The 23,217-nt window shown below is 35.9% G+C and overlaps 1 protein-coding gene across 5 annotated transcripts in view; it reads left to right on the forward strand.

Annotated features, from left to right (window-relative positions):
* Nucleotides 1-23,217, forward strand: part of VPS13B (vacuolar protein sorting 13 homolog B) — a 437,572-nt gene that overhangs the window by 355,150 nt on the left and 59,205 nt on the right. For all 5 annotated transcript variants that reach the window (XM_042036377.1, XM_042036379.1, XM_042036375.1 and 2 more), the window contains exons 38-40: nt 1,372-1,579; nt 1,925-2,109; nt 17,807-18,003. In XM_042036377.1, coding sequence (XP_041892311.1) covers nt 1,372-1,579; nt 1,925-2,109; nt 17,807-18,003 — 590 coding nt within the window. The remainder of the gene's footprint in view (nt 1-1,371; nt 1,580-1,924; nt 2,110-17,806; nt 18,004-23,217) is intronic.

Raw genomic sequence — 23,217 nt, forward strand, 5'->3', positions numbered from 1 at the left:
GTAGTAGGAGTTCCATGCCCTGGAGTTCCCAGCTGCCTACAAATTAAATTAATGAAAGTATGAGGGAAAAAATGTTCATCCCTCCTCTATCTGTGGGGAACTGGGGTCTCTGAGATTGGCTTAAGGTGACAGAGAGCTCCTTTGAGGAGGTCCTAAAGTAAGTAAGTGTGGGACCCCGAGACCAGAGGTACTCTAGAAACCATAGCAGAGATGCACTAAATTCAGGGGATGACCTGCTTAGCCTGGGAATGTTTAACTCAGGACTGGCTGTGGCTGTGTTTCAAGAGGGTCTTGGTTTATTCTGTGGGCTTACTTGCAGATCCAGGGCAAGGAGAACCTGCCTTCTTGACAGCTCTACTATGCTCCCTTTAGGCATTTTTTGGTTTTGTTCACATTTTAAAATTGGTATTCCCCCATGGAAAAATTTGCACTGCTCTTTATGTGCACACCTGACTTGTTTACTTTACTCACACCCTTACCATGTTAAGTTACTGTCTGGGGATTTTGATTTCATCCCACACTGGTTCCAAGTCTAATTTCTGTATTAATTGCTAGTTGCTTACTTGTCTTCCATGTTGCTTCAAGGCCTGCTTCTGAACATGGAGTATAAAGGACTTGTCCCCATTAATAAGGTTCTCTCAAACAGGAGCTTGATTTGAAAAAAGCAGCAATACTTGTCAAAGCTGGGAGAAAGGAATGTCTTCTTGCCTATTATTTTGCTACAAAGTGTGTGAATCTTCTGGACTTTGCATGCCCAATTTTATTAGATATTTTTCTGTATTTCTGTTTTAAACTTAAAAAAATTTTGAACTTTTTAACCTCACTTGGAGGACTTACAGAACACCCAATTCATATGCTTCAATTTTGTGCTTAAGATGATCTTTCATATGTCTTTCGAGTCACATTCTTTGTTGTGTCACTTAGTTTTAAATGTATTCCAGAATTCCAGTTTTGGAGCCGCAAGCTCTTTGAGGAATTTAAACTTTGTATCTGTAAGGGGCTTTTGTCATATCTTAAACGGAGAAGACCTGTGACCAGTCCTAGCATTATGTACTGTTCTTGAATATGACTTTTAAGATCTGTGGTCTTCCAGGCAGCATCAAAAAGTGGTAGGAATTAATGCTTTCCTTCAGATAATGAAAAGAACAGATTTGACACATGGTTTTGTAAAGATTTTTTGTTGCTTCTGTTCTTTATTTTAACATTAAGGATGCTTGCAAACAATAAAGGTCCAAGTAGAGCAGACTCAAATCTGTATGAAGTTCCTTATGCTTTGGGGAGGTGTTTTTCCCTTCAAAAATGGCTGAATATTTGTATCTAATGTTTTCATCTTTTCTCTCTTTTTTTTTTTTTTTTTTTTTCTTTTTAAAGGTTTTCTGGGGTCAAGAGCATTTGAACTGTTTAGTTCTTCTCCAGGAGCTTCTGGGGCAGTACCTGACTAAAAAGGGCAGTGTAGAGACCTTGATACCTGAACATACATACCCCACTTGTTTTTCTGCGGAAAGGAATCAGGCCTCAAAAACTGAGCACACCTCAGATGATCTGAGAACAGGCCTGTTCCAGTATATACAAGATGCAGGTAAGAAGGATATAATTTTGGCTCTCTTTTTTTCTTTCTTTTTTTTCTAGATTATAAAGTAAAAACAGTAGTAACCTATTAGACATTACTTGCCTCTTACAGTGAATAACTATATTTTTTGGAAAAGCAGTTGACATCTGCTAGAATTAAAAAAAAAAAAACTTTGAAAGACTTTTTTGATTTCTTTCCATTAAGCTGTAATGTTTTAAAAGTCAGGGAAATTGCTTTTTTATTTTCTCTCCTTTTGATCCTGAGGGATTTATTTTTAATCACTTTGGTTTCATAAACCAGCATGTTTCTTTCTAGAAATTGTATAACAGATTATAGCTTTCTTTCATTTGACAGAAGCACAAAAGCTGCCCAGTGCCTATGAAGTTGTGTTTTACAATGAAACTGAGGATAGTCCAGGAATGATGCTGTGGAGGTATCCAGAACCCAGAGTGCTCACTCTTGTAAGAATTAATCCTGTTCCTTTTAATACCACTGAAGACCCAGATATTAGCACTGCTGACCTTGGAGATGTTCTTCAGGTGGGTAGTGAGTTTTCTACTTTAAGTAACAAATGAAAATATTACTGCTGTAAAGTGAAAGTTTTCAAACTGAGATTTATTAAAAACTAGCACAAAACAAATGTCAGGAGCTCTATAAAACCAAAATGAGGTACATTCCACAGCTTGAGCACATCTTTAGTTTCAAAACTACTTGTACAAACATTTTACCCACTTACCTCTAAAGTTTTTATGTTGCATAATAAGCTATAGCCAAGTTTATCAGGTCTAGTTTGCGAGCATACTTTTTTTATTTTGTCTTTTTATGGTTTCATCCATCAGTCTTTGCTTAAAGATTTCATTTGGTTTGAAACTGAAACATGAGGAAAAACCTGGTCTAAAATTTCCAAGATCTAGTGGAATCATTGAAGTAAAATCTCCAATCTGGCCATTCTCTTCTGTTTCTGTGATGGCAGATAGCTGTGCTGCTTCTAGTAAGATCCACAGGGTAGAGGCGAAGAGTCTGTTTTCTCTCATTTTGCTTTGAGAGGGTTGAAGTGGACGGTACAGTTTGTGTCAGATCGTGGAACTTCTCTTTTAAGGAGAGCTGAGTGCTGCAGTCTCTGTGCCTCAAAAATAGACCATACCTCAAAATTAGTGATCCTTAATGCGCTGGAATTTTTTGCTTTCTAACATATGCAATCAGGTCATTAGATTTTCTCCTGTCTAGTGTAATTCTTTATAAATTCACTTATTCCCTCCGTACTTACTTTGACTTTAGCTCAATTTTAATTCTGGTAATCTCAGTTTCCCTTTTGTATTACAAATTGGACCTGTCATTATTTTTTTTAATTTCAATCTGGTTGTTAATCAGAATAGTGTTGTGAGTCAAGGGAAATAAATATTTCCCAGTTCTTCCTATTTGTTCAAAACTGTTGAATTATATTTCATTATTGCTATGATGTTAAAAATTGCTTTTAAAATTTAATTATTCACCAATATGCTTTGAGTTATGAATAAGTAGCATAATCTTCCTCAGATAAATGGTATAACGTTATTACCGTGCACATACTGTTGGTGAGATCATGTAAGTGTCCTGCCAATTTCTTTGCCCTCTAGACAGCCAAATGTCAGCTCCTTTCAGTTATATGAAAATTAAAATTAAATGGAAAAAAATCAGCTCCACTTGGCATGAGGTTTGAATCAAAGATCAAAATTGTGTTATTGTAGGCTGTCTTGAGGTTGCTATGAAAGCCGGCATTTTGCCTTCTTCCAGGCTGGTATTTTTGGAGCACAGTACACCAAGTTTTTGGTATAATTACATTACACTCCCATTATAGAGAACAGACATCATGAACCATTATGTATGTGCTTGTGTAATAATATGACCCTGTCCAAGGGGGATATCAGTTCTTCTTCAAGTGGGTATACACAGCTGGACTTTCAGTAGCACAAACATTCTGCTTTGTGCTTCCATAAGATGGTCTAGAGAAGAAAATAATGGAATCACTATGATTGCCTTGGAGAGTGAGAAGCACTCTGCTACCAGTGATCAGGTTCTGTCAGCTTCTATTGGTGTTCACGTAATTCTTCAGATTTCTACCACAAGAGAAAATATAAGGATATCAGCCAAATTAGAGAACATCTAGTCAAAAACTCTGCTCTTGGGCACATCATGTGCAGAAATGCCTGCAAGAATATCCACATTTTGGCTGTGGGCCGTTAGTTACGGTGGTAATTGCTACCTGGCCCAAGGTGATGGTTTATCACATTTTCCAGAAATGGCCATACACCTGATAAACAGCCATTTTAAACATGGACAGTGTGCATTTTTTTAATAATCTAACAGAGGTATGTGGGTGGAATAAGTAATACAGAGTCAATTTTTAATTTCTTTAGGTAAATTACATTTACCAAATACTCATCTCAAACTTCAGATTCTAATTTAAGTTAATCGTGGGGCCTTTCATCAGCTCCACTTTTTCCCCTGTATGGATGTATGTTAATTAATATACTGTGGATTTAGTGCATATGGAAAACTCATGAAATACAAAGAGAAAAATGATAAAGCAACATTTATTTTATTCCGTTCTTTAAATGAAACATTAGAGAAACATCTGCAAGCCAAGGACTTCAGCTTTTTTGAAAAAAAGGGGTCTAAATATAAAGACAATAATGATATCGAGCTATATTAAAATATATTTTTAAAACTTAACCGGGATTGTGTATATGTTCAAATGTAAGGAGGACCCATAATGTCACCAGCTGTGTTACCTGTCTCCCTTAATCCTCTGCTTCACAATGATACAGTCAAAGGTGCACTTCTGTAGTTTGTCTTGGATTCAAAGTTTTCCAGTTGCATGTTCTTTCTTTCTGAGTAAGTTGCTATGACATTTCATCTAGCTTTCTGTCTTTGTTAAACTTTTAGCATAACGTTTTAATCATGGGTAGGTTTTAGAAATCTCTGTTTTTATAACTGTTTTTCAAATTCCTGGAACTTGAAAAAGCTTCACTATAAAGAGATTTTTTCTAAATATTGAAGGTGCATGTTATCTGCTACAGCCAAAGGATAGAGAACAGCTTCAGATTATAAGTTTATATGAACTATATTGTTTCTGTTGAACCTTACCTTGCTGCTATTTCTAGATTGTCCCAAGAGCTGTTTTCTTGTGCTTTCCCTTGTGTTGTTGCAAAGGTAAGCAGTTTCTCTGGTCAAGTTTCTAATACTTTTTTTTTACAGTCCAAACATTGTTGCTTTTATTTGTGGAGGGAACAGGAAGAACTGATGTCTCTGCCATGGTATAGCATGTGGCATTTTCTTCAGCAATTTGAAATAGAACTTTGATCGAATTGTTTGAAGGAAGTGAGAATCCTAGATCTGATTGCAAGAACTGTATATTTCTTTGGGAAGATTGAAAGTATCTGAATTTGTTGTACTTCCTGTTTAATAGACATCGCAAACACTTTTAATTTTTAAGCCCTTATTGTCCCATTTTCACATGCTGCAAATGTCCTTTGGCTCTGTGTGATTTACCATTCTTTCAGGTAACTAGTATTTGAGGAAACACCTTTCAAAGGTGTAGGATGGTATTGACATGAGAATAATATTCCCACCTCAGGACTAGAGGGAAGTCCAGACTTGGAAAATTGTCACAAATTTTATTCAAAAGGTAAAAAGCAAGATGAAGTAGCAATTCCATTATTTTTAAAATATTGAAGATTGATATATTGATAAGTCAAAAAAAGGGATGCTCTCTGAGACTTTCTCAGCCATAACAGATGAAACTTAAATTATTCAAGTATACTGCTCATAGGAGGAAGTCTTGTGGTTAAAGACATGTGGATGAGCAACTTCAAAAGCCTATTTTATTCTGTGCTTAAAGAAGGTATGTACACAAAACCAGAGAGAGAAAACCTACTGTTCTTGCTGCAAAAAATTAATTACTGCTACATTTAGGTCACTCTCATGTGCAGATAATTTCTATAATAAAAACTGTGCAGGTGTTTATAAATTTGTCTCATCAAGTATTCACATGTGAAGACATATGGCATGCCTCAGTTTCCCAGTGTAACTTTAAGCTATATTCTACAAGGCAACCAGCTTGTCATTGCAGGACAAAGGTCTTCTATTTGCTCTGTGATGGTCTTGTTGCATGGAAGTTAAAGTTGGAATCTGTGGGAGTTGGAATCAGTGATGATTCTCATTCCTATGAAATCTGACCATAAAATGTCTTTCACCAAGGACTTTGAAGCGTGGTAATAGATTCAAGTAGATTTTGGTTTAGAATGGATGTAGAAATGTCTCCTGCAGAGGTATCAGAGTGGCAGAAGATACATGAGCGTCATAGGAACAAGAATGGGCTAGGCAGTCTAAATTTCAGAGTAAAGGCTTCATAGTGTCTCTCTTCATCTCCCAAATGATGAGGACATTGGCTTGATCTGGCTACTAGGACAGCTGAAAGAGAATTTGTGGCAATTTCCTCCATCCTGGTTGTTCTGGTTGCCTTGGAAGAATGGCGTTAGGAAGAAAGGAGTAAGAGCAATTTCTAATTTCAGACAACAGTTTATGATTATGCAGGTAATTCCACGGTCCCAGAACATAAAGAAAAATTGAATAATAAGAATAATATATTTCACATCATAACAAAGGGCTGTATTTCAAAACTGTTGTGTGATGCTAAATTCAACTATGTTTGTACAGTTCCTTGGATCTGTCAGGTCTGTATTTGAGGAAGGACAAGTCATCTTCGTTTCTGTGATATTTTTAAAATTCAAAGGAGGGAAAGCAGGAAAAGAAAAGCAGGAAAAAAATCTGTTACTGATTCATTAGTGACTTTCACATTGTGCAGATACAATATGAAGCTAGCTACATTTAGATATTTAACCTCAAAGACATTTCTGTTGTGTATTTGTGCTGTGGGGCTTAGAACTGTACTTGCACTGTGTGTCTGGTTTCCCCAAGGTCTTCCTGTGTCTTCCTGCAGTCTTGAGAATCTCAGATTTATGTTTATCTTTGCCTGTGATGTTGTTATACTTTTCTGATGTAATCTGGGTTATATTTCTATATCATTTATCTTTACCAAGAACGAGGTTGACAGGTTTAGGTTGGCAGGGGAGAGAGCAAAGATGGGGGGTTAGGGGGGCTCACCAAGGTAGGAAAACAGTTCATATGGCATCAGGGAAATATTCTGCTTTTTTGTGCAGGCAGGTGAACAGGACACACAAATTATTTCCTGTACAGCTGGAGGCCTATTTTATCTAGTGAACCTTTTACAGAGATTCTCCTTTATTGCCATTCCATTGTAGAGTTATCTTTCCAATGAGGGATGTTGCTGGCACTGCCACGTATCTCAAACAAAAAGCTATGTGTTGTCACAAGAGCGTTTACTCAAGTGACATGGATTTAAAAGCAAGAGAAAGCCAGATTTGCCTAATCAAGGTAATCATACAATGTGTAGTGCTCCAAAGTATGAGTTATCTGATTTATTTAAGGTGCATCACTAACACAAACTTAAAATTCTTTCTCCTGGATTGTCATCCAGTGAGAGATGCAAGCTGTTGAACAAAAAAAAGATAAACTATAGCATTTGCTGGTTTCTCCATATTAAGTGAAAATAAAATATCTGCTAAACTATAACCCTGACAGGTTTTTGTATTTGAGGATGTTTCCCTTGTGTACCTGCCAGGATTCGTATTGCATGCAAGTGTAGTCAGCATTATAACAGCTGATGAAAAGATTAATGTGTGCTGAGGTCTTCTTTTTTGGCCTTTCTTCTTTATATAGTGTCCTAAGAAACAGAACACAGTTTAGAAAAGTGGTGATTAAATTAAGCAAATCTCAAGGTCTATTGAAGAAAATTTTAGGGCAGTGAGTATAGCTCTGAGGTTGCAAGGGCTTAACTGGGATTTAATAAGGAAAGACTACCGTATTTTCCTTAATAAGGAAAGAAAACCACTGTGGTAAAATTCACACAGAGCATTTCCAAAGGTGGTGAAATCTCTTTTAGGAGAACATAAAATACTTCCAACTTCAAAAGGCAGGGATTCAAAAAATTGTTGCATTGCCTTACATGCATGTGCTATTTAAATAAAGCATTTGCAAACTTGCTAGTCTGGAATCTGATTTTTTTAATGCTGTCAGCCAATAAATAGTAATTTTCTAACACCTCGTGGCTGTTTAAACAGCGGCTTAAGGAAGCATGAGCTTAAGAATGACCGACATTAGACCTACTGCAAGTCATTTATTCCAGGAAGGATTTGACATGACAGTCAACAGGAAAAGAATTATGATCAATGTCAAAGACATTCATTTTTCCTTTTAACAGAGAATACTTCATTTTTGGCTGGCTTTGCTTCCTTTTTACTTTTCATTCCCTGTTGGGGCTACAATATTCAGCTGGGCATTTGAGAGTCTGGGAAAAGTGCTTTCTGGGAAACCACAAATTTTTGATTTATTTCTTATATTCCCAAAGCAACAACAATTTTGGAAATCCAGATGATTTGTGTGTGACAGGTTAGTGATTTAAGCTCATGGTGTTACTAGATAAAAAGCTGTAAAGTTCAACTGTGCTTCTTGATAAACCTGTTGGTTTGCAAGTTATTGAATCTACTGCCACACAGTTCAGTACTGTCTTCGAATAATGAGACTTTTTAGATGGATGGAGATATAATGTGAATTGCTCAGAAGGCAAATTTGGTGCTTTGTCTGCTTTTTAAAGCTTACATTTCTTGTTAATTCTATCTTTGGATGTTATTCAAAATTACTGTAATAGTCACACCACTACTACTATATAAAGACTCTATACAGTGTTTTTATTATCTCTCTACTGTGTGAAGAGTTGCAAAAAGCTTGAAAAGAAACAATAGTTGTTGGACATATCTGATCATAAACTAGAAGTGTAACAAATGCCATTTATTCTAATGTAGGGAACCTCTTTCTCAGCAGTAAATGCAGTGTTTCCATTCATGCATAAGACAAAAATGGGTGCAGGTCATCACGTAAACAGCTGGTCTGTGTAAGAGGGCTGTAGGTTTGCTTGTAGCTTGAGCCACTTACACTCCAGATGATCTGCATGTGAGCACATTTTCTGATCTGAGTTTTGCACATGTTTTCCAAAGTTAGGACTCTGATTATTAATTGTAAGTATTGTCTTCATTTTCTTGCAAGGAAGGAAAGAGGGACTAAAGAAGTGGGAGTCTTAAGCAGATGTTGAAACAGAGCCCGTTCTCTTTGGGAATTCCAGCTTTAAACATTATTTGTGCACTTCCTTGCCTGAGAGTAGGATTATCTCAGACTTTACTATTTTGTTACTGGTTTGTGTGTGTATAATCTTAGTTATTTTGCTGTGTGATCTTAGTGTTCCCTTCATCAAGATGAGACTGTATCGTTTGTCCTAGAGTTTCTGTGCAGTCTGCAGGGAGTTAAGCGTAACTTCTTGGGAATGTTAATGGAAGTTTTGCATAATTTGCCTGTGCATCGCAGTGAAATTTACCCTTAGGGGTTACTGAGCCAGTGAAAATTCTACCGGGTGCCAGAGGACTGACGAAACCATCAGATTATCTTAATGACAGATTTACACTCTCCTCTTGTTCTGTACTCTTCAGATTTTGTGACTCTGATTTATGAAACTTTGCAAACCCAAGTACTTCCGTCTGTACACTGACTTTGTGGTACTTCTTGTAGGAGTCAGGCTTTACTGTGGTGAGAATATGTGGTCAAAGTAGCTCATATACTGAAAATTGTAAGGTACTTTATGTATTAATAGACTGCTAACCTCAATCCCAGAGGTGACTACATTTCAACAGCATAGTCCATATATTAATAATAAATACTGAAGCCTAGAAAATTAAAAACCTTAAATGAAACATGGAAGATAGTTCCTGTATCAGAAAGAGAGAAAAAAGTGTATTGCAAGAAGTAGATGAGTCCCGAATGTAAAATGTCCAATCTGAATGCTTTTGTTTCTCAATAGTTGCAACAACACATTAAGATCTAATAAATTAAAGAAATATTGTTGCTTTTGCTATTTAAAAGGCAAGTGGTCATCACATAAACTCAGTCTCAAGTTGAATGACAATTATTAGAAAAGTTTGACACTTAGCAGTATGTAATTTTCCTATTTAAAGTCCTGCAGAAATCTCAGTTACAGCCCAGCACTATTCTGTGCTTTCTTAACAAAAGCTGTTAGTGTGTTTAGAGTAATTTTTCCATAATGGAAAAAGCCAGTATCTGTGACAGATTACATTACTCCACACACCTGCATTTGCTCTGAACCTGCTAGCCTGATAAATTGATAAGTTGGTCACATGTTGTTTTAAAAAGGCAAAGAACATAGTTCCTAATAAAAGAATGCTACATATTTCTTCTAAAAGGTTAAAAAGCATTTCTCAGGGCTCTTAAATTACCATATTCTGATACCAGGGGAAAATAAAACCTGGGCTTAGAGTCTTGTTTGTACTTAGAAGGCTTTCCGGACAGGAAGGCAATCTTGATGCAATTCAGTAAGCCACAATACCAGTGGGGCATTACAGGTGAAAAAATTGCAGCTGTACCCCTCACCACAATGTATTACAACTGTACAGTGGAATATTTCCTGTACAGAAATAGGGCTTGGTTAACTTTGTTTCCCAAGAGTAGATCACATTAAAATGTTATAAAATCATGATTTCCTGCATTTGAATACTTGTGGTTTCTCAACTGGTTCCAATATTACAAAAGGTTTTTTATAGCTTCTATTAGTTGAAGATGTATAGAAGCTTTTTTCCAAAGTCAGCTAAAAGGAAGTTATGTATTTTTAAAGAACAATTTTTCTCAGAAGACAAGAGTTTTCTTTCACATCTCTTTATTATAACTCTATTTGATATTTATTTTATAAACTGCAGGACAGATGTAAATTTAAATAAAATGAAATAAATGTACTTATAGGACTATTATATGTTAAGTGGAGTTGAGCGAGCCATGGTATATGTCATTACTTAGATAACAAAATAGTAATTATTTTCATTAGTCAGCCAAAGACCTCACTATGGATAGAGGAAAAAATTAAATCAAGCACATATTGCACATTAAATTTTAAAGTGAGTATTTTTAATTTGTCTTAGCTTTAGAACCAAATTTATTTTTAAAAAATTCAAAGAGAATTAAAACAATTCTGTGAAGAAATTATATGGCATAATTTTGAAAAACATCTCCAGCTGGGGTGTCTGATTATTCCAGAGTGTTGGAAATTGAGCTTGTACCGTAGTGGAATAACTTTTACTGCCTGAAATATACAGGTATGTAACACTTCAAACTGCTGTCAAAGTACAGAAAATCATACTGAAAACACAAAGGAGATTGAAGAGAGTGGGACAGCAAATACTTTGTACAACTAAATGATTTTAATCTGAGTATTACAGCTAATCCTAACACTACTAACATAAGGCTATATTTTTACCTCGCTATAAGCCATCACTTTTTTTTTGGTGGTTTGGTTGTTTGGTTTTTTTCCTTCATGAAATGGGGATATTGGTGGTCTGTAGCTGTGCCAGGAGCGTCTGTTTTCCACACAGATATGATACCATCTTAGCTCTGAGGAAGGCTAAAAAAAAAATTCTCTAACAATGGTTTGTAGCATGATTTCACAGTGTCAATCACACAAGATAAACAGGAATGTGGATGTTGAAGTATCCTACACTTGTCCAGAAAGTAGGTGTTCTGCTGGTCAAATTGAATTGTGTGTGTTGTGTGAAAAGGCATATTACAAAGTTCTATTATATTTAACATTATTTTTCTTTTGGGCATATTTTCTACATATTATATTTTTCTGCAAAATTCTTTTGCTAGTTTTATATAAATAATACTTCAAAATCAAATTCAAAAGTAATGTTCCTGGTAGTTATTGCCAAGCCTTTTTCCCTTATAAAAGTCTGGATAAAACTTTTTATTTGCTGCTACTGCAACTTCTGTTCACCTAATGAGAGAATTGTATTTTTAAGAAAGTTGGCCCTAAACCAGTAAAATATCTTAATAAAAGAATAACTTTATTAAAGAGCAATCAGTTTATTCATGCTCAGGAAGCTGAAGTCAAAATCTCAGTATGGGTTGGTGTCTGACTCAGAGTGCTTTTAGTTTGTGTTGTGTTCTGCCTCATTCACTGAGGTGGCCCTGCATGGAGAAGATAAAACACACACACACTTCCTGTCTTCTGTGTGCATTTTTTTGTACAGTAGTTGTTTCTGGACCAAGAATAGCTTAATTTCCAAGAGGAAGCGCCCACGATCTGGGGGACTGAGATTCGAGAAATGAATGTATCTTCTGTAAAAGCTTCTTTTCTAGCAAATCCATCAATCAAAAGGATGCATCACTGAAAGAAACATTAGGCACATCCTGTAACCCAGCTGTTAATATCTATCTTTCTTTCTCAACTGGACAAGATGTATTTTGCAACCTAAGAAATCTGCATGTATATAGTTTAAAAGTTCATTTTTTTTATACTGAGTTTTAAAATCACATGCTTCAGTATTTAAGGCATAATACTTTTTGTACAGCCTTCATTCAACAACTTCAAAGAAGTAGGCTGATGGCAGTAGCTTTTTCCTAGAGGCAAAAAAGATGTCTGTGAAAAAGATGGGATTAGTTAAGAAATATTTTAATTATTTTTCTCCTAGTTGGAAATTATGTCCATGTCTGAGACCAGTTAGCATTCTGACAAAATGTGTACTGAATAATAGATATGATCGTTAATGGTAACATGACAGATTGTAGAAGTGCACTGGTGTTGGCTCTCTGCTCAGCTGCATTTCAACATTGAATTGTACCTGTAGACAGATAAGTGCTGTGCACCCAGCACTTTTCAAATCCAAATTAGTCAAGTAGTCTAAAGCTGTGAGGATAACATCAGCTCGCAGGAAAATATAGAAAGAAGCATGTTGTGATCTTGAAATTCTTTAAAAGCACTTAAGGGTCAACACTCATTTCTCTATGAAGTCTTAATATTACACATAACCACAAGTGGGAATAAGGAGTATCCATCTGTAAAACACAAGGATGAAATTAATAACAGAGCATTAACAGACTGTGTAGCATTTCTTGACCCCCTAGTTTCCAAGTAGGGATTAAATTATTCTGGTACAGATAATGTGTGACACAATGTATTATGAATAAGAAAAAACACAATCTATCACACTGTAATGCTTTAGTACTTCATGTTGGTAACTAATGTAATACTGTTCTGCTGATAGATTACCAAGTATGAAGGAAATTACTTGAAGGATGCAATGTTTTATGAGGATTTTCAGGTTTCTCATTGTTTGACTTTTTTTTTTGGTGAGATGTGTATGTTGGAGGTTTCAGCTCTGCACAAATCAGAGATGTTTCTCGTATGTGTTAGTGTAATGTACATGAAAATTTTTGTCTTAAAATAGAGTGAAACGAGATTCAGAGAAAACAAGAATCTGTTCTCTTCTAATTAAAAAGATTTTTGCTCCAAGGCAGCTATGTCCAAACAGTTGTTTGTATCCTCTACATGCAGGGGGCATGACTGGAATTGTCACCTGGAGACAACTGCTTTTCTTCCAGTCAGAATTTGCCAATACACCATTTTCCTTCTTCTTTCAAACACTGCCATGCAATTTTCAAATCTCCAATGTCTGTAGTTCACAGCAGTAAAGAGAAAAAGGAGCAGCTTTCAATTTCTCTGCTTAGAGTTTAGGTTGTTTCATACAGCTTTTCATTTCTGCTTCTAATCTCTGTTGTTAATGCTCTGAAAAGTAAAGCATTTGTCTGTGTCTTTGCTCCCTGTTGCCATAATCATCCTTTTAAATAACTGTGTTAGTGTGTCGTTTTCTAGCAAAAAAGAGCTTGGAGATTCTTGGTTAAATTTGAGCTCACAGTTAAATAATACTTTTATGCACACTTAAGTGACAGGTGCATACAATCATTGCAATTAAAACTGTCTTTGAGAGCTATGGAAGAAGACAAAAAGCTGCAGGGAAGTGTCTGCTGGAGAACCAAGCTTGTTGTTTAGCAAAAAAGTTGAATATGCTTTGTTTGTGTTTGCTTTTTTAGAGGCAGCCCTAGTGGTCACATTTTCTAAGAGGTAACAATTATTTGGATTATAGCTCAGGTTTTATTCAAATATTTTAAGGTAAAAGCACCATACTTAATTCGACATGTGGAGAATTTTTTGTTGCAACTAGCTCACTTATTCCCGCTGCTGATGACTCAGTTCTGGCATTATAATCCCTTTCCAGGCTTTCACAACTATTATTTTTGGCAGCCTATATTGCCCAGAGCTACCATCTTTTCTTAAACTTATCCAGATCAGGCATTAGTAATAAACCCCCTAGAACAAATAAAGCTAGATATGTAGAAATCAAAGATTCTAAGTCAACTAAGTCTTTTGCAAGCTTCAAACTAGAAAGCTTACAGTTTGTGTAGTTCCAAAGCATGAGCTGTATTTTTACAGGCAATCACATAATGTGTGCCCTTGATTTGTTATCTCTAATATGCAGATGACACTTCAAAACATATTGTCTCTTGCTCTGGTAGATTTCTTGGCATATTACAACACAGTTAGAAAAAATTGTAAACCAAAATAAAGAGGAATAATCTTTTCTTCTTGCTGACCAGTCTGTTTAACTGTTTTGTGATGTTTTTTCTGGCTACTCATACCGCTGAGTTCAGCAATCGCTCCTGTGCCTTTCCAGATTTTTCGTAATTCACTTTAGAGGTTGTCATGAAGTATACAGAATCACAGAATGGGTAAGGCTGGAAGGGTCCACAGTGGATCCTCTGGTCCAACCTCCCTGCTCAAGCAGGGTCCTCCCAGAGCACATGATACAGGATTGCACCCGGGTGGTTCTTGAATATCTCCAGTGAGGGGGACTCTACAATCTCTCTCAGTCAGCCACACAAAAAGAAGTTCTTCCTCATACTCAGATGAAACTTCCACTGTGTTAGTTTATACCACAGACCACAGCCTGAAGAGGAGTTATGAAGTTATTACTTCTTTATGGCATAATAATTGTTTTCATCATTTTACTTTGCCATCTTTTCCTCAAGAGGTGTTTCAATAGATTTACTGCCTACGGGGTGGGTGGAAATACTGATGTACCTTCTCTTTTTTTTTATTTTTAAATAAGATGTGTGAAATCCAGTTTGGGTTTTTCAAGTTTTGTTCTGCCTTTATTTTTAATCTTTATTTTCAATCTCTCTATATTATTTTCCTCTATCCTTACTGATAGTTTTATGGTTTTTGTATTGTAGTGCCACTTAAGAAATTCTCTTAATGTACTCTCTAACTTGTTCTTCCAGCTCATTAATCTTAGTGGGAATAGAATTCATCACCTTTCCTAGCCTCCTTTAAAATGCCCATTACTTTCTATTCTAATCCAATTTTATGAGATTCTTGTTAGGGAGATTTGCATACTTAAAACAAGTTTTGTTTTGAGATGTAATCTAAGAGAAATAAATATGCTAAATATGATAGCTTTGTGAGACTTCTGTTGCACACGTGTTACTCAATAACATTGATAAGAAAAGGTAATTCAGATGTTGATAGACATTAGGAAGCACAAGACCAAACTAAGTATTCAAATATATTTAATGAGGTTCCTAAAAGAATCTCAAGGTATTTTAAGGACTGAGATTAAAAAGTGTGCAGAAATAAATACTGCTAAATGTAAACTATATATGCAGCCATGAAAGGCTGCAGCCTTTTGTCAGAAATGAAACAGATCCTTTTGTAATTATGTAATTCCAAGACTTTATGCTATAGGAAGTATGCCAAGTATTACAATCTTTAAATAAACTCAAATGTTTTATTACCAGTGGAGATTGTGAAGGTTTAAAAAAAGAAGTATGTGAGGGTGAATGGCTCCACAATGTAGTACAAAAGATAGCAGATGATGGAAGCTGCTCTTTATGTGTTCATAGTTAACATAGGGGAGTTCTTTAGATGTATCCATAATTGAAGGGTAGGAACATTGGTGTGTTAGTGTAGCAGTCTTGAGTGTTTGTCCGCAGGCATTAAACATTCAAATAATTTAACACTGAGAAGTTCTGAAAAAAATCTAAAACTCTAGTGGCACTGAGAGCAAAAAGAATCACTTTAGTGTGACTCTGAAATACGGCTACAAATATAATGTGGTATTTCTTATTGCTGCTGTTGTGCACAGCACTGTTGTTGTTTTCTGGGTCATCAAGCCCAGCCTCCTCCCATGGGGGCAATGCTTATTATTTTCTCCATCTAATTAACAAATCAAAAGCAGCTTTCATGAGCACCAAGACTGTCCTTGCACATCCCCATCTTTTTCTGTACTGTTTCTAGCCTTACACTTTATTCATAGGGCAACTCAATTTTGACACGAAATTTCTATAGACTTGACTTTTATTAATTGTTTCTCTCTGGAAGTGTCTGGGTGGATCAATTATGTTCCTGTTGTTTAATTTCATTTAGTCCTCAACTCTTCACAGCAAGAGTTAATAGAGTTTTAAGATGAAGAATTGGAAGCATGGCATACTCCTGATGAGTCTCCACTGATGTTTTATAGAAATGAATTAATATTTGTCCCTCATTTTTTGTAAATATCTCACCTGATGTGTCTCAGGATGGCATTTGCTTTTTCCAGGCATCATCATACTGCCTCACAATTTCCGACTGACATTTACAGATCTCACCCTTTCCAATTGAATATGTACCTTGTAAACAAATGTGTTGTTATGTTTACACATATGACATGTGGTTTTGATGTTAAATCAATCCCTTTTTCTCACACTCTAGTCTTCAAAATTAAATCAGCTCTCCTGATTGATACTGCTGTGGTACTCTGTGTTATATACATTACTGGCATCAGAGGTTTACTGACAGTTACCAGATTTTTTTTTTTTGTCCTACATTTTGAACTAAAAAAAATTTAGTAACTGTGGTTGCTTTTTCCAGTCTTCACATATCATTGTGACTTGACAAATGTAGTAAAAATCCACCTTTCAGGCTCTGTGGTTCCACATGTTAATTCCTCCAGAATTCTTTGGTGATTATTTATGTTCCTTTGCCCTCCCCAGCTTGAACCACTGAGCTCCCTGAATTTTCCTTCTTAACCTTCATTCCTGTTAATTAATCAGCTTGCTGTCACCTCCATCTGCATTATAATCTTTACTGAATAACAAGGAGGAATGTTTACAAAACTTTTTCTAAATTTACTTGCATCTCTGCCATATTCTTACTTTTTTTCCCTGGTTATTTATGTATGCATGTCTATGCACAGGTACACAGGGATAAAACAGGTAATAGGACATACATGCAATTTTTTCTTACTATTTGCTTTATGTCAGCTCGACGTTTAGTAATTCAGCTAAATATGGCAGTGTACAACTGCCATAACTGTGGATTTCTGTACCTTAATTCTAAAATCTTTATAGCTGACTGAGTTTGCATTTAAGTTCATATTCTCATTCACTTTCTTGCTATTACCAAAAAAAAAAAAAAAAGAAGAAAAAGACACCTAGGATACAACCCTTTAAGATCTATACTTTTATTAAAATTGGTTTTCTATTGCCTATAGAAATGTCTATAATAACATTCTCTCCAGTTCAGTGATACATCTAGAAATAATTACAAGTGGATTATTTACAGACTTAAATTTAGGGATGTAATTAAGCAGAAGCTACTATGTATTTATTTGGTTTCATTTGTATTTATTTGTCTAGATATTCCTTGAAAGAAACGATCATGTGCTTACAAGTACTTCATTATTTCGCTCAAGATTTTTAGCAACGTGTTGGCCCACCACAAAGTGTTGTGTTGTCTATTACAATTACTTCTCTGAATCATTGATTATTTTAATAAACTTATATTTTGTTATGTAATAAAAATAAAACAAAGAGTTCAAGGAAAAATAAAATTATGACTAGAATGTCTTTGATATCATGATGCGTAGACATCTGATGGATTTTTTGGCTGCATAATACAAATACTGGTTAGATTAATTGTCTTTGGTATTCATGGTTTCCTGTGGAATAAGAAGCTGTTTTTGTACAGAGGAAGAGAAGGTTGAAAGTATTAGTCTGCAATGACATTCTGAAAACATTTTCATTTAAGTCAAGACAGCACAAGATCTCAGTAATGGTTACAGTTATGATTTTCTATATGACCATTTACTTTTATTTAGTTTAATTAGTTTTACACTTTCAGTGTGTAGATGAAAATGCATTTGCAATCAAGCATAAAGTAATTATGCCTTTTCCCTTTTATCACAGGTTCCTTGCAGCTTGGAGTACTGGGATGAGCTTCAGAAATCATTTGTTGCATTCCGGGAATTCAGTCTATCAGAAAGTAAAGTCTGTGAACTCCAGCTGCCCAGCATCAGCCTTGTGAATGATCAGAAAGAGCTCATAGCCTCTGACCTGTGGAGGATTGTCCTCAACAGCAGCCAGAATGTGGCTGATGACCAGAGGTAATTTTAAAGGAGGAGGGAAAAGACATCTTATGCTACCTACACTCCTGAAAAATCTGTTTCAAGAGACTTAGAAATTAAGATGCTGCTTTCATATGCAATAAGAGTAGTTAGTCCTGTGTGAACTTCAGACTGTAGTTCACCTTCACACAAGGGCATGGAGTGTGCACAAAAAGAGCTTTCCTTTAGATTCATAGGCAGCCTGGCAGCATCATAACCATCCATTTTCTGAATACGAGGCTTACTGAGAAGTGGAGACAAACAGGTCCTGAAACCTCCTAGCTGCACGAGGCAGTAAAATCAGCTAATTAACAAAAGAAGGCTTAGGTGCAATCCATTCTATAATGTAGTAGTAAATATTCTTCTTCCATTCAATACTTACACATCACCTTGATTCTCTCCTCAGTGCAAGTCAATGACTATTTTAAATATATTGAACAAAATGTTATTTCAATAGTATTGCATTATTATTCACACAGATTGCTTACTATGCTAACAGTAAAAAAAAAATTTAATCAGTGTTTTGAAACACTGGGGATCCATTTTTCATTATGTTTACAGCTAGAAACAGTGTGCAATGACAGATATTCACTCTGTTTGCATTCATTCTGTTTTGGTTAATATGTAGAGTAAAAGAAATGAGTACAAGGTCCGTCCAGAAACAGCAGTGGAATTGCTTTCAAAGACCTGCTTAACATTTTATATTTAGAGCAGAAAACCCAAAGTTACTCTCTTGCGTTGTGGGTATTGGCTGATTCTTGCTGCTTGTTTATGAACCCCGGCTTCAGTATGAGTATGTAGCATCCATAAATGTGGTGAACAAAGCTACAGAATTCAGAGAAATCAGGGAATATGAGCATGGCTAACAAAATCAATGAAGAAAATTAAACATCTGGTTTCCATTAATAGTATCAGGTTGAAAATGATTTCTTGATGTTAATTGTGAAAGAATGCATTTTCATCATTGAGAAGTTAAGTGTTTTAGACAAGGTTAATTCCTCTGAATGTGGGACCCTGGCAGAATTGCCTTCCTGGTCAGCTTAACACCACAGAAATGTGAACTCGGTGGGAACTGGAAATGATGTAGTGAAATTTAGTAGATTTTTTTTCATCAAGGCATTTAGCACTGTAGTCATGTGTATTGTTTTCTGCTCAAATAGGGTTTATCACTATATGCAGTGTTTCATTCAGGGAGCTCTGATAAGCTAATGAGCTGTAATTGTTCAGAAACAGCAGGAATTAAACTGAAGCATTTGCAATTCACTGCACAAGGATAGCAGGAGAGGAAAGAAAAACCAAAAAACATTCACCATACTACTGAAGCATTTGAAGGTAAATAAACAGAAGAGAAAGAGGGAAGTCAAAGGAAAGTGCCTTGAACTGACACCTACCTGTCCAGAGGCTTCAGAGTCACTAGTCCTGATATTTTTCTTGGCCTGGGAAATTCAATAATAGCTTTAAGAAGTGTGGTTTATACCTAGATGCACTAACAGTAGACTGGAAATTTAAAGATTTGTGTAGGTCAGGGTGAACTCCCGAAGCCAGAAACCTGTGAGATATACAAGAAACCCTCTGATTTCAATCAGAGGAGAGAAAAAGTTATATTCCCTGCTTCAGCAGTGTTTTTAGTTTGAAGGCATGGGTTTGCTTTCATGAGACCACACCTGGAGTACTGTGTCCAGTTCTTGGGGCCCCAAACTTAAGAAGGACGTGGACTTGCTGGAGTGATTCCAGAGAAGAGCTACAAAGATGATCAGAGGGCTGGAGCACCTCTCCTGTGAAGACAGGCTGAGAGACTTGGGATTTTTCTGTCTGAGGTACAGATGGCTCTGAGGAGATCTTAGAGCAGCCTTCCAGAGCCTAAAGAAAGCTGGAGAGAGACTTTTTACAAGGACATGTAGTGATAAGGGGGGATGGATTTAAGCTGAAAGAGGGCAGGTTTAGATCGGATATTAGGAGAAATTCTTCACTGTGGGGGTGGTGAGGCACTGGAATAGGTTGTCCAAAGAAGCTGTGGATGTCCCATCCCTGGAAATGTTCAACCAGGCCAGGTGGGACTTTGACCAACCTAGTCTAGTGTGAGTTATATTCCAACACCTTGGCAGGGGTGTTGGAACTATGATCTTTAAGGTTCTTTCCAATCCAACCCATTCTGTGGTTCTATGATAGAAATTCAAACTGGTCTCTCTAACTCCAAACAAAGCTGCACTGCAAGCTTTCATAAGGATGACTGCAGAAAGGACTGCTGTGGAAGAAGTAGTCCTGACCAGTCAGCAGTGATCCTTCTCAGAAAAACTTAATGGGCCAAAACAAGAGCAGCTGTTCCTCAGATATGAGGCTTTGATCTATGGTGTTTGAGGCACAGTGGCTTTTTCTTGGAGACAGAGCAAACATGCCAGTCACATGTCGCTGACCTGGAGATTCAGAGACAGTGCACAAGCACTGAAATGTGTATGGTTACAGCTGCAGAACAAATTGAAGGTAATGGTTAAGCCCTAAGGGATCATGTTCTGTTAAAGGGAAGCCTTGTGTAGGGGGTGGTGATGTAAACTGTGGACCTGCAGAGAAGGAGAACCTTTCTAGACATCTAGTGGCTTTATAGGAAGTCCATATTGGCAGTAACTTTGCTGAAACTGTGGCTTCATCAAACATATTGCTACTGGTATGGGTAATTTCTTGTCACCAAGCACTCTGAAATATGTTCTGGATTCTACTTAACCAAGAAATGCCAAACTTTCTTGGTTTTGAGAGACAGACACAGTGCCCATGTTGTGGTAAATTTCAAAGTCTTGTTTCTAAAGCAAGCATTTAACATGGGATTTTGCAGACTTGTGGGAAGAGCCTTAAGGCTTAATGCTAGTGCTGAATGTTAAACCAAGGAATTCTAACACTGAGGGATCTGCGAGAGCAAGAAGCAAAGGCTGTATAAAAGTTGAACCTCAGTTTTTCTTTAGACCCATGATGATTTGACATTAATCACATGCTGAAACTGTATGATTGATTAGCAATTATAATACACTATTAATTGTAAAGTATAAAAAGTTAGTCTTGTTGAAGTTTATCTTCTTAGTTTGATGTTATATTTTGGGTCAGACTCTAACCCCTGCCATATGCATGCAGCTGCTGCTCAATCATAATATTTTTTCCTTAAAATTCTGCAGGGTTTTTTTTTGTGGTAACCTCTATGATATGCTACTTATTAATAGCGGAGAGCTGATCCCTTGTGGTACTTTATTATTGATTCCTAACATCGGTTATAAGGTATGAAATTTAGGTGTCTCATGTGACATGAAAACAAGGTTTGTGAGATGTGAATTCAGCTGATATGATGAGCAGTAGCTATTGGGGTGAAATACATCAACCAGTAATGAATATGGGAATATGCAAAGATGTCATGATTTAAATCCTATGGTATGCAAGCTTTTCTGAGATCTATCAGGAACTAATTGGAAGTATAAAAATCAAGGAGCTATCTGGTGAAGGGCATAATATATACATGTATGTTGTTTATTTTTGAGAATTTTGTATCCCATTCATATATATATATATGTATATATAAGGTTTGCATGAACATTTATGGAAGTTTATTCAATGAATGAACAAATTTGAACTCGTAAGTGAAATAATGTAGCATCTCCTTGGGGATGTAGTACAGTGTTTATGAAAGAAATCATACATGCCATAAATGACTGTTTATGGAAAACCTTAAAACAGGGGATTACAAGGAAATTATCACAGAATAAATTATTTTTATAGGTTGCATTTGCCTATTGCAGGACTAACAAATCATAATTGAAATTACTTTTTAAGCTCTGTTTGGTTGGTGAGACACTAAAGCCCCTTCCTTGTTTGGTTGGGAATGATTTATAATTTTTTGTTTAAATGAGTTACATTACAAGATGTTTTATATATTTGTGCATCTTCTGTGGAATTTAAACAGTATTTTTATAATTACTGACATACTAATGTGAAATAGTAATAGAAAGTGCCTTAAGATACAAACCATGAAACAAGTACAAAAACTTCTAAATAAGCCTTAAATTGCTACTTTTTAAAAATTCGAGTGAGGAATCATGATCATGTTTCTTGCTAATTGTTTCAGCTTTTATTCAAAGTAAATGATGTACTGGATTTTGACCTCTAACAATTTGGGTTCAGACCAGCATTTGAGTCATAAATTAAATGAGTTAAGTGGTCTCTTTCTTCTTCCCAGTGGATATTTTCCCATGTTGTAGTTTCATCACAAATGGCAGTTTTGGTTTAAATATTCCCCTCTTAAAATAACAAGAATAATGCAGGTCACTGCTAAGTCATTGTTCTCGGTTGCCATATATTTAACTTACACTGCTTTGCATGATGTGAAATATCATAATTTATATGACTTCAAATGTAGGTATTTTCTATTTTAAATATTCTGATATTTCCCAGCACTTTAAAAAAAAAAAGGAAGAGGGAAAAAAAAAAAACAAGAAGATGAAAAAAACTCTGGTATTAAAGTCAGGTCAGTTTTATTTTGAATTTCCTCGATTTTGCCACATCCATCCTGCAGCATGATGTACCAAACAAAAGCAGTAGAATTTGGTTCTTCCTCTTCTTTCGCAGCTGAAAAATTGTGGACAGTCCACACTGCGTTTTGTAGCACCAAGACAGCCAGGCAGTGTGGGGGTGTTTTTGTATTGTATGCACTTGATGAACAAATTTTGATTTCACAATCACATCTACTTCCGATATTAGTGCTCCTACTGTTGTTCACCAAGACTTAATAGAAATTTTCCTGTGTTTTCAGTTATCACTGCTTTATTTGCTGTTTATGCACAGCATGTGATAAAGGTCTGTGGTTTTTATTTCTGTGCTCTCTGCAAAGTCAAAGAAGAATGTGGCAGTGCTACAGGTCCGATGGAAGTGTACCTAAGCAAAAAGTTTAAATGGGATTTAATTTAAAATCACAGGGTCATGGTAGTGACTAGAGTCCCTCTTTAAAAACTGTATTTATATTATGAGTTTTCGTTACAGTTGGGTTTTTTAAAGGAAATACTACATTAATTTGATTGCTGCTTTTATTTTATTTTGTACTGTAGCTGGTTTATACTATTACAGTATTCTTATTTTCATGACATGAGGGCTGTAATTCTGGATATGATTTCTGGTTTTGTGAAAACCAAATGAACCCCCTCACAGATAAAACAAGTATTCAAAAAAAGTCTGGGCAGATGG

The sequence above is a fragment of the Corvus kubaryi genome, unplaced genomic scaffold (genome assembly GCF_017639235.1).
Source record: "Corvus kubaryi isolate FWS band 111438036 unplaced genomic scaffold, C.kubaryi_AGA036_p1.0 37385, whole genome shotgun sequence".
Lineage (NCBI taxonomy): Eukaryota > Metazoa > Chordata > Aves > Passeriformes > Corvidae > Corvus > Corvus kubaryi.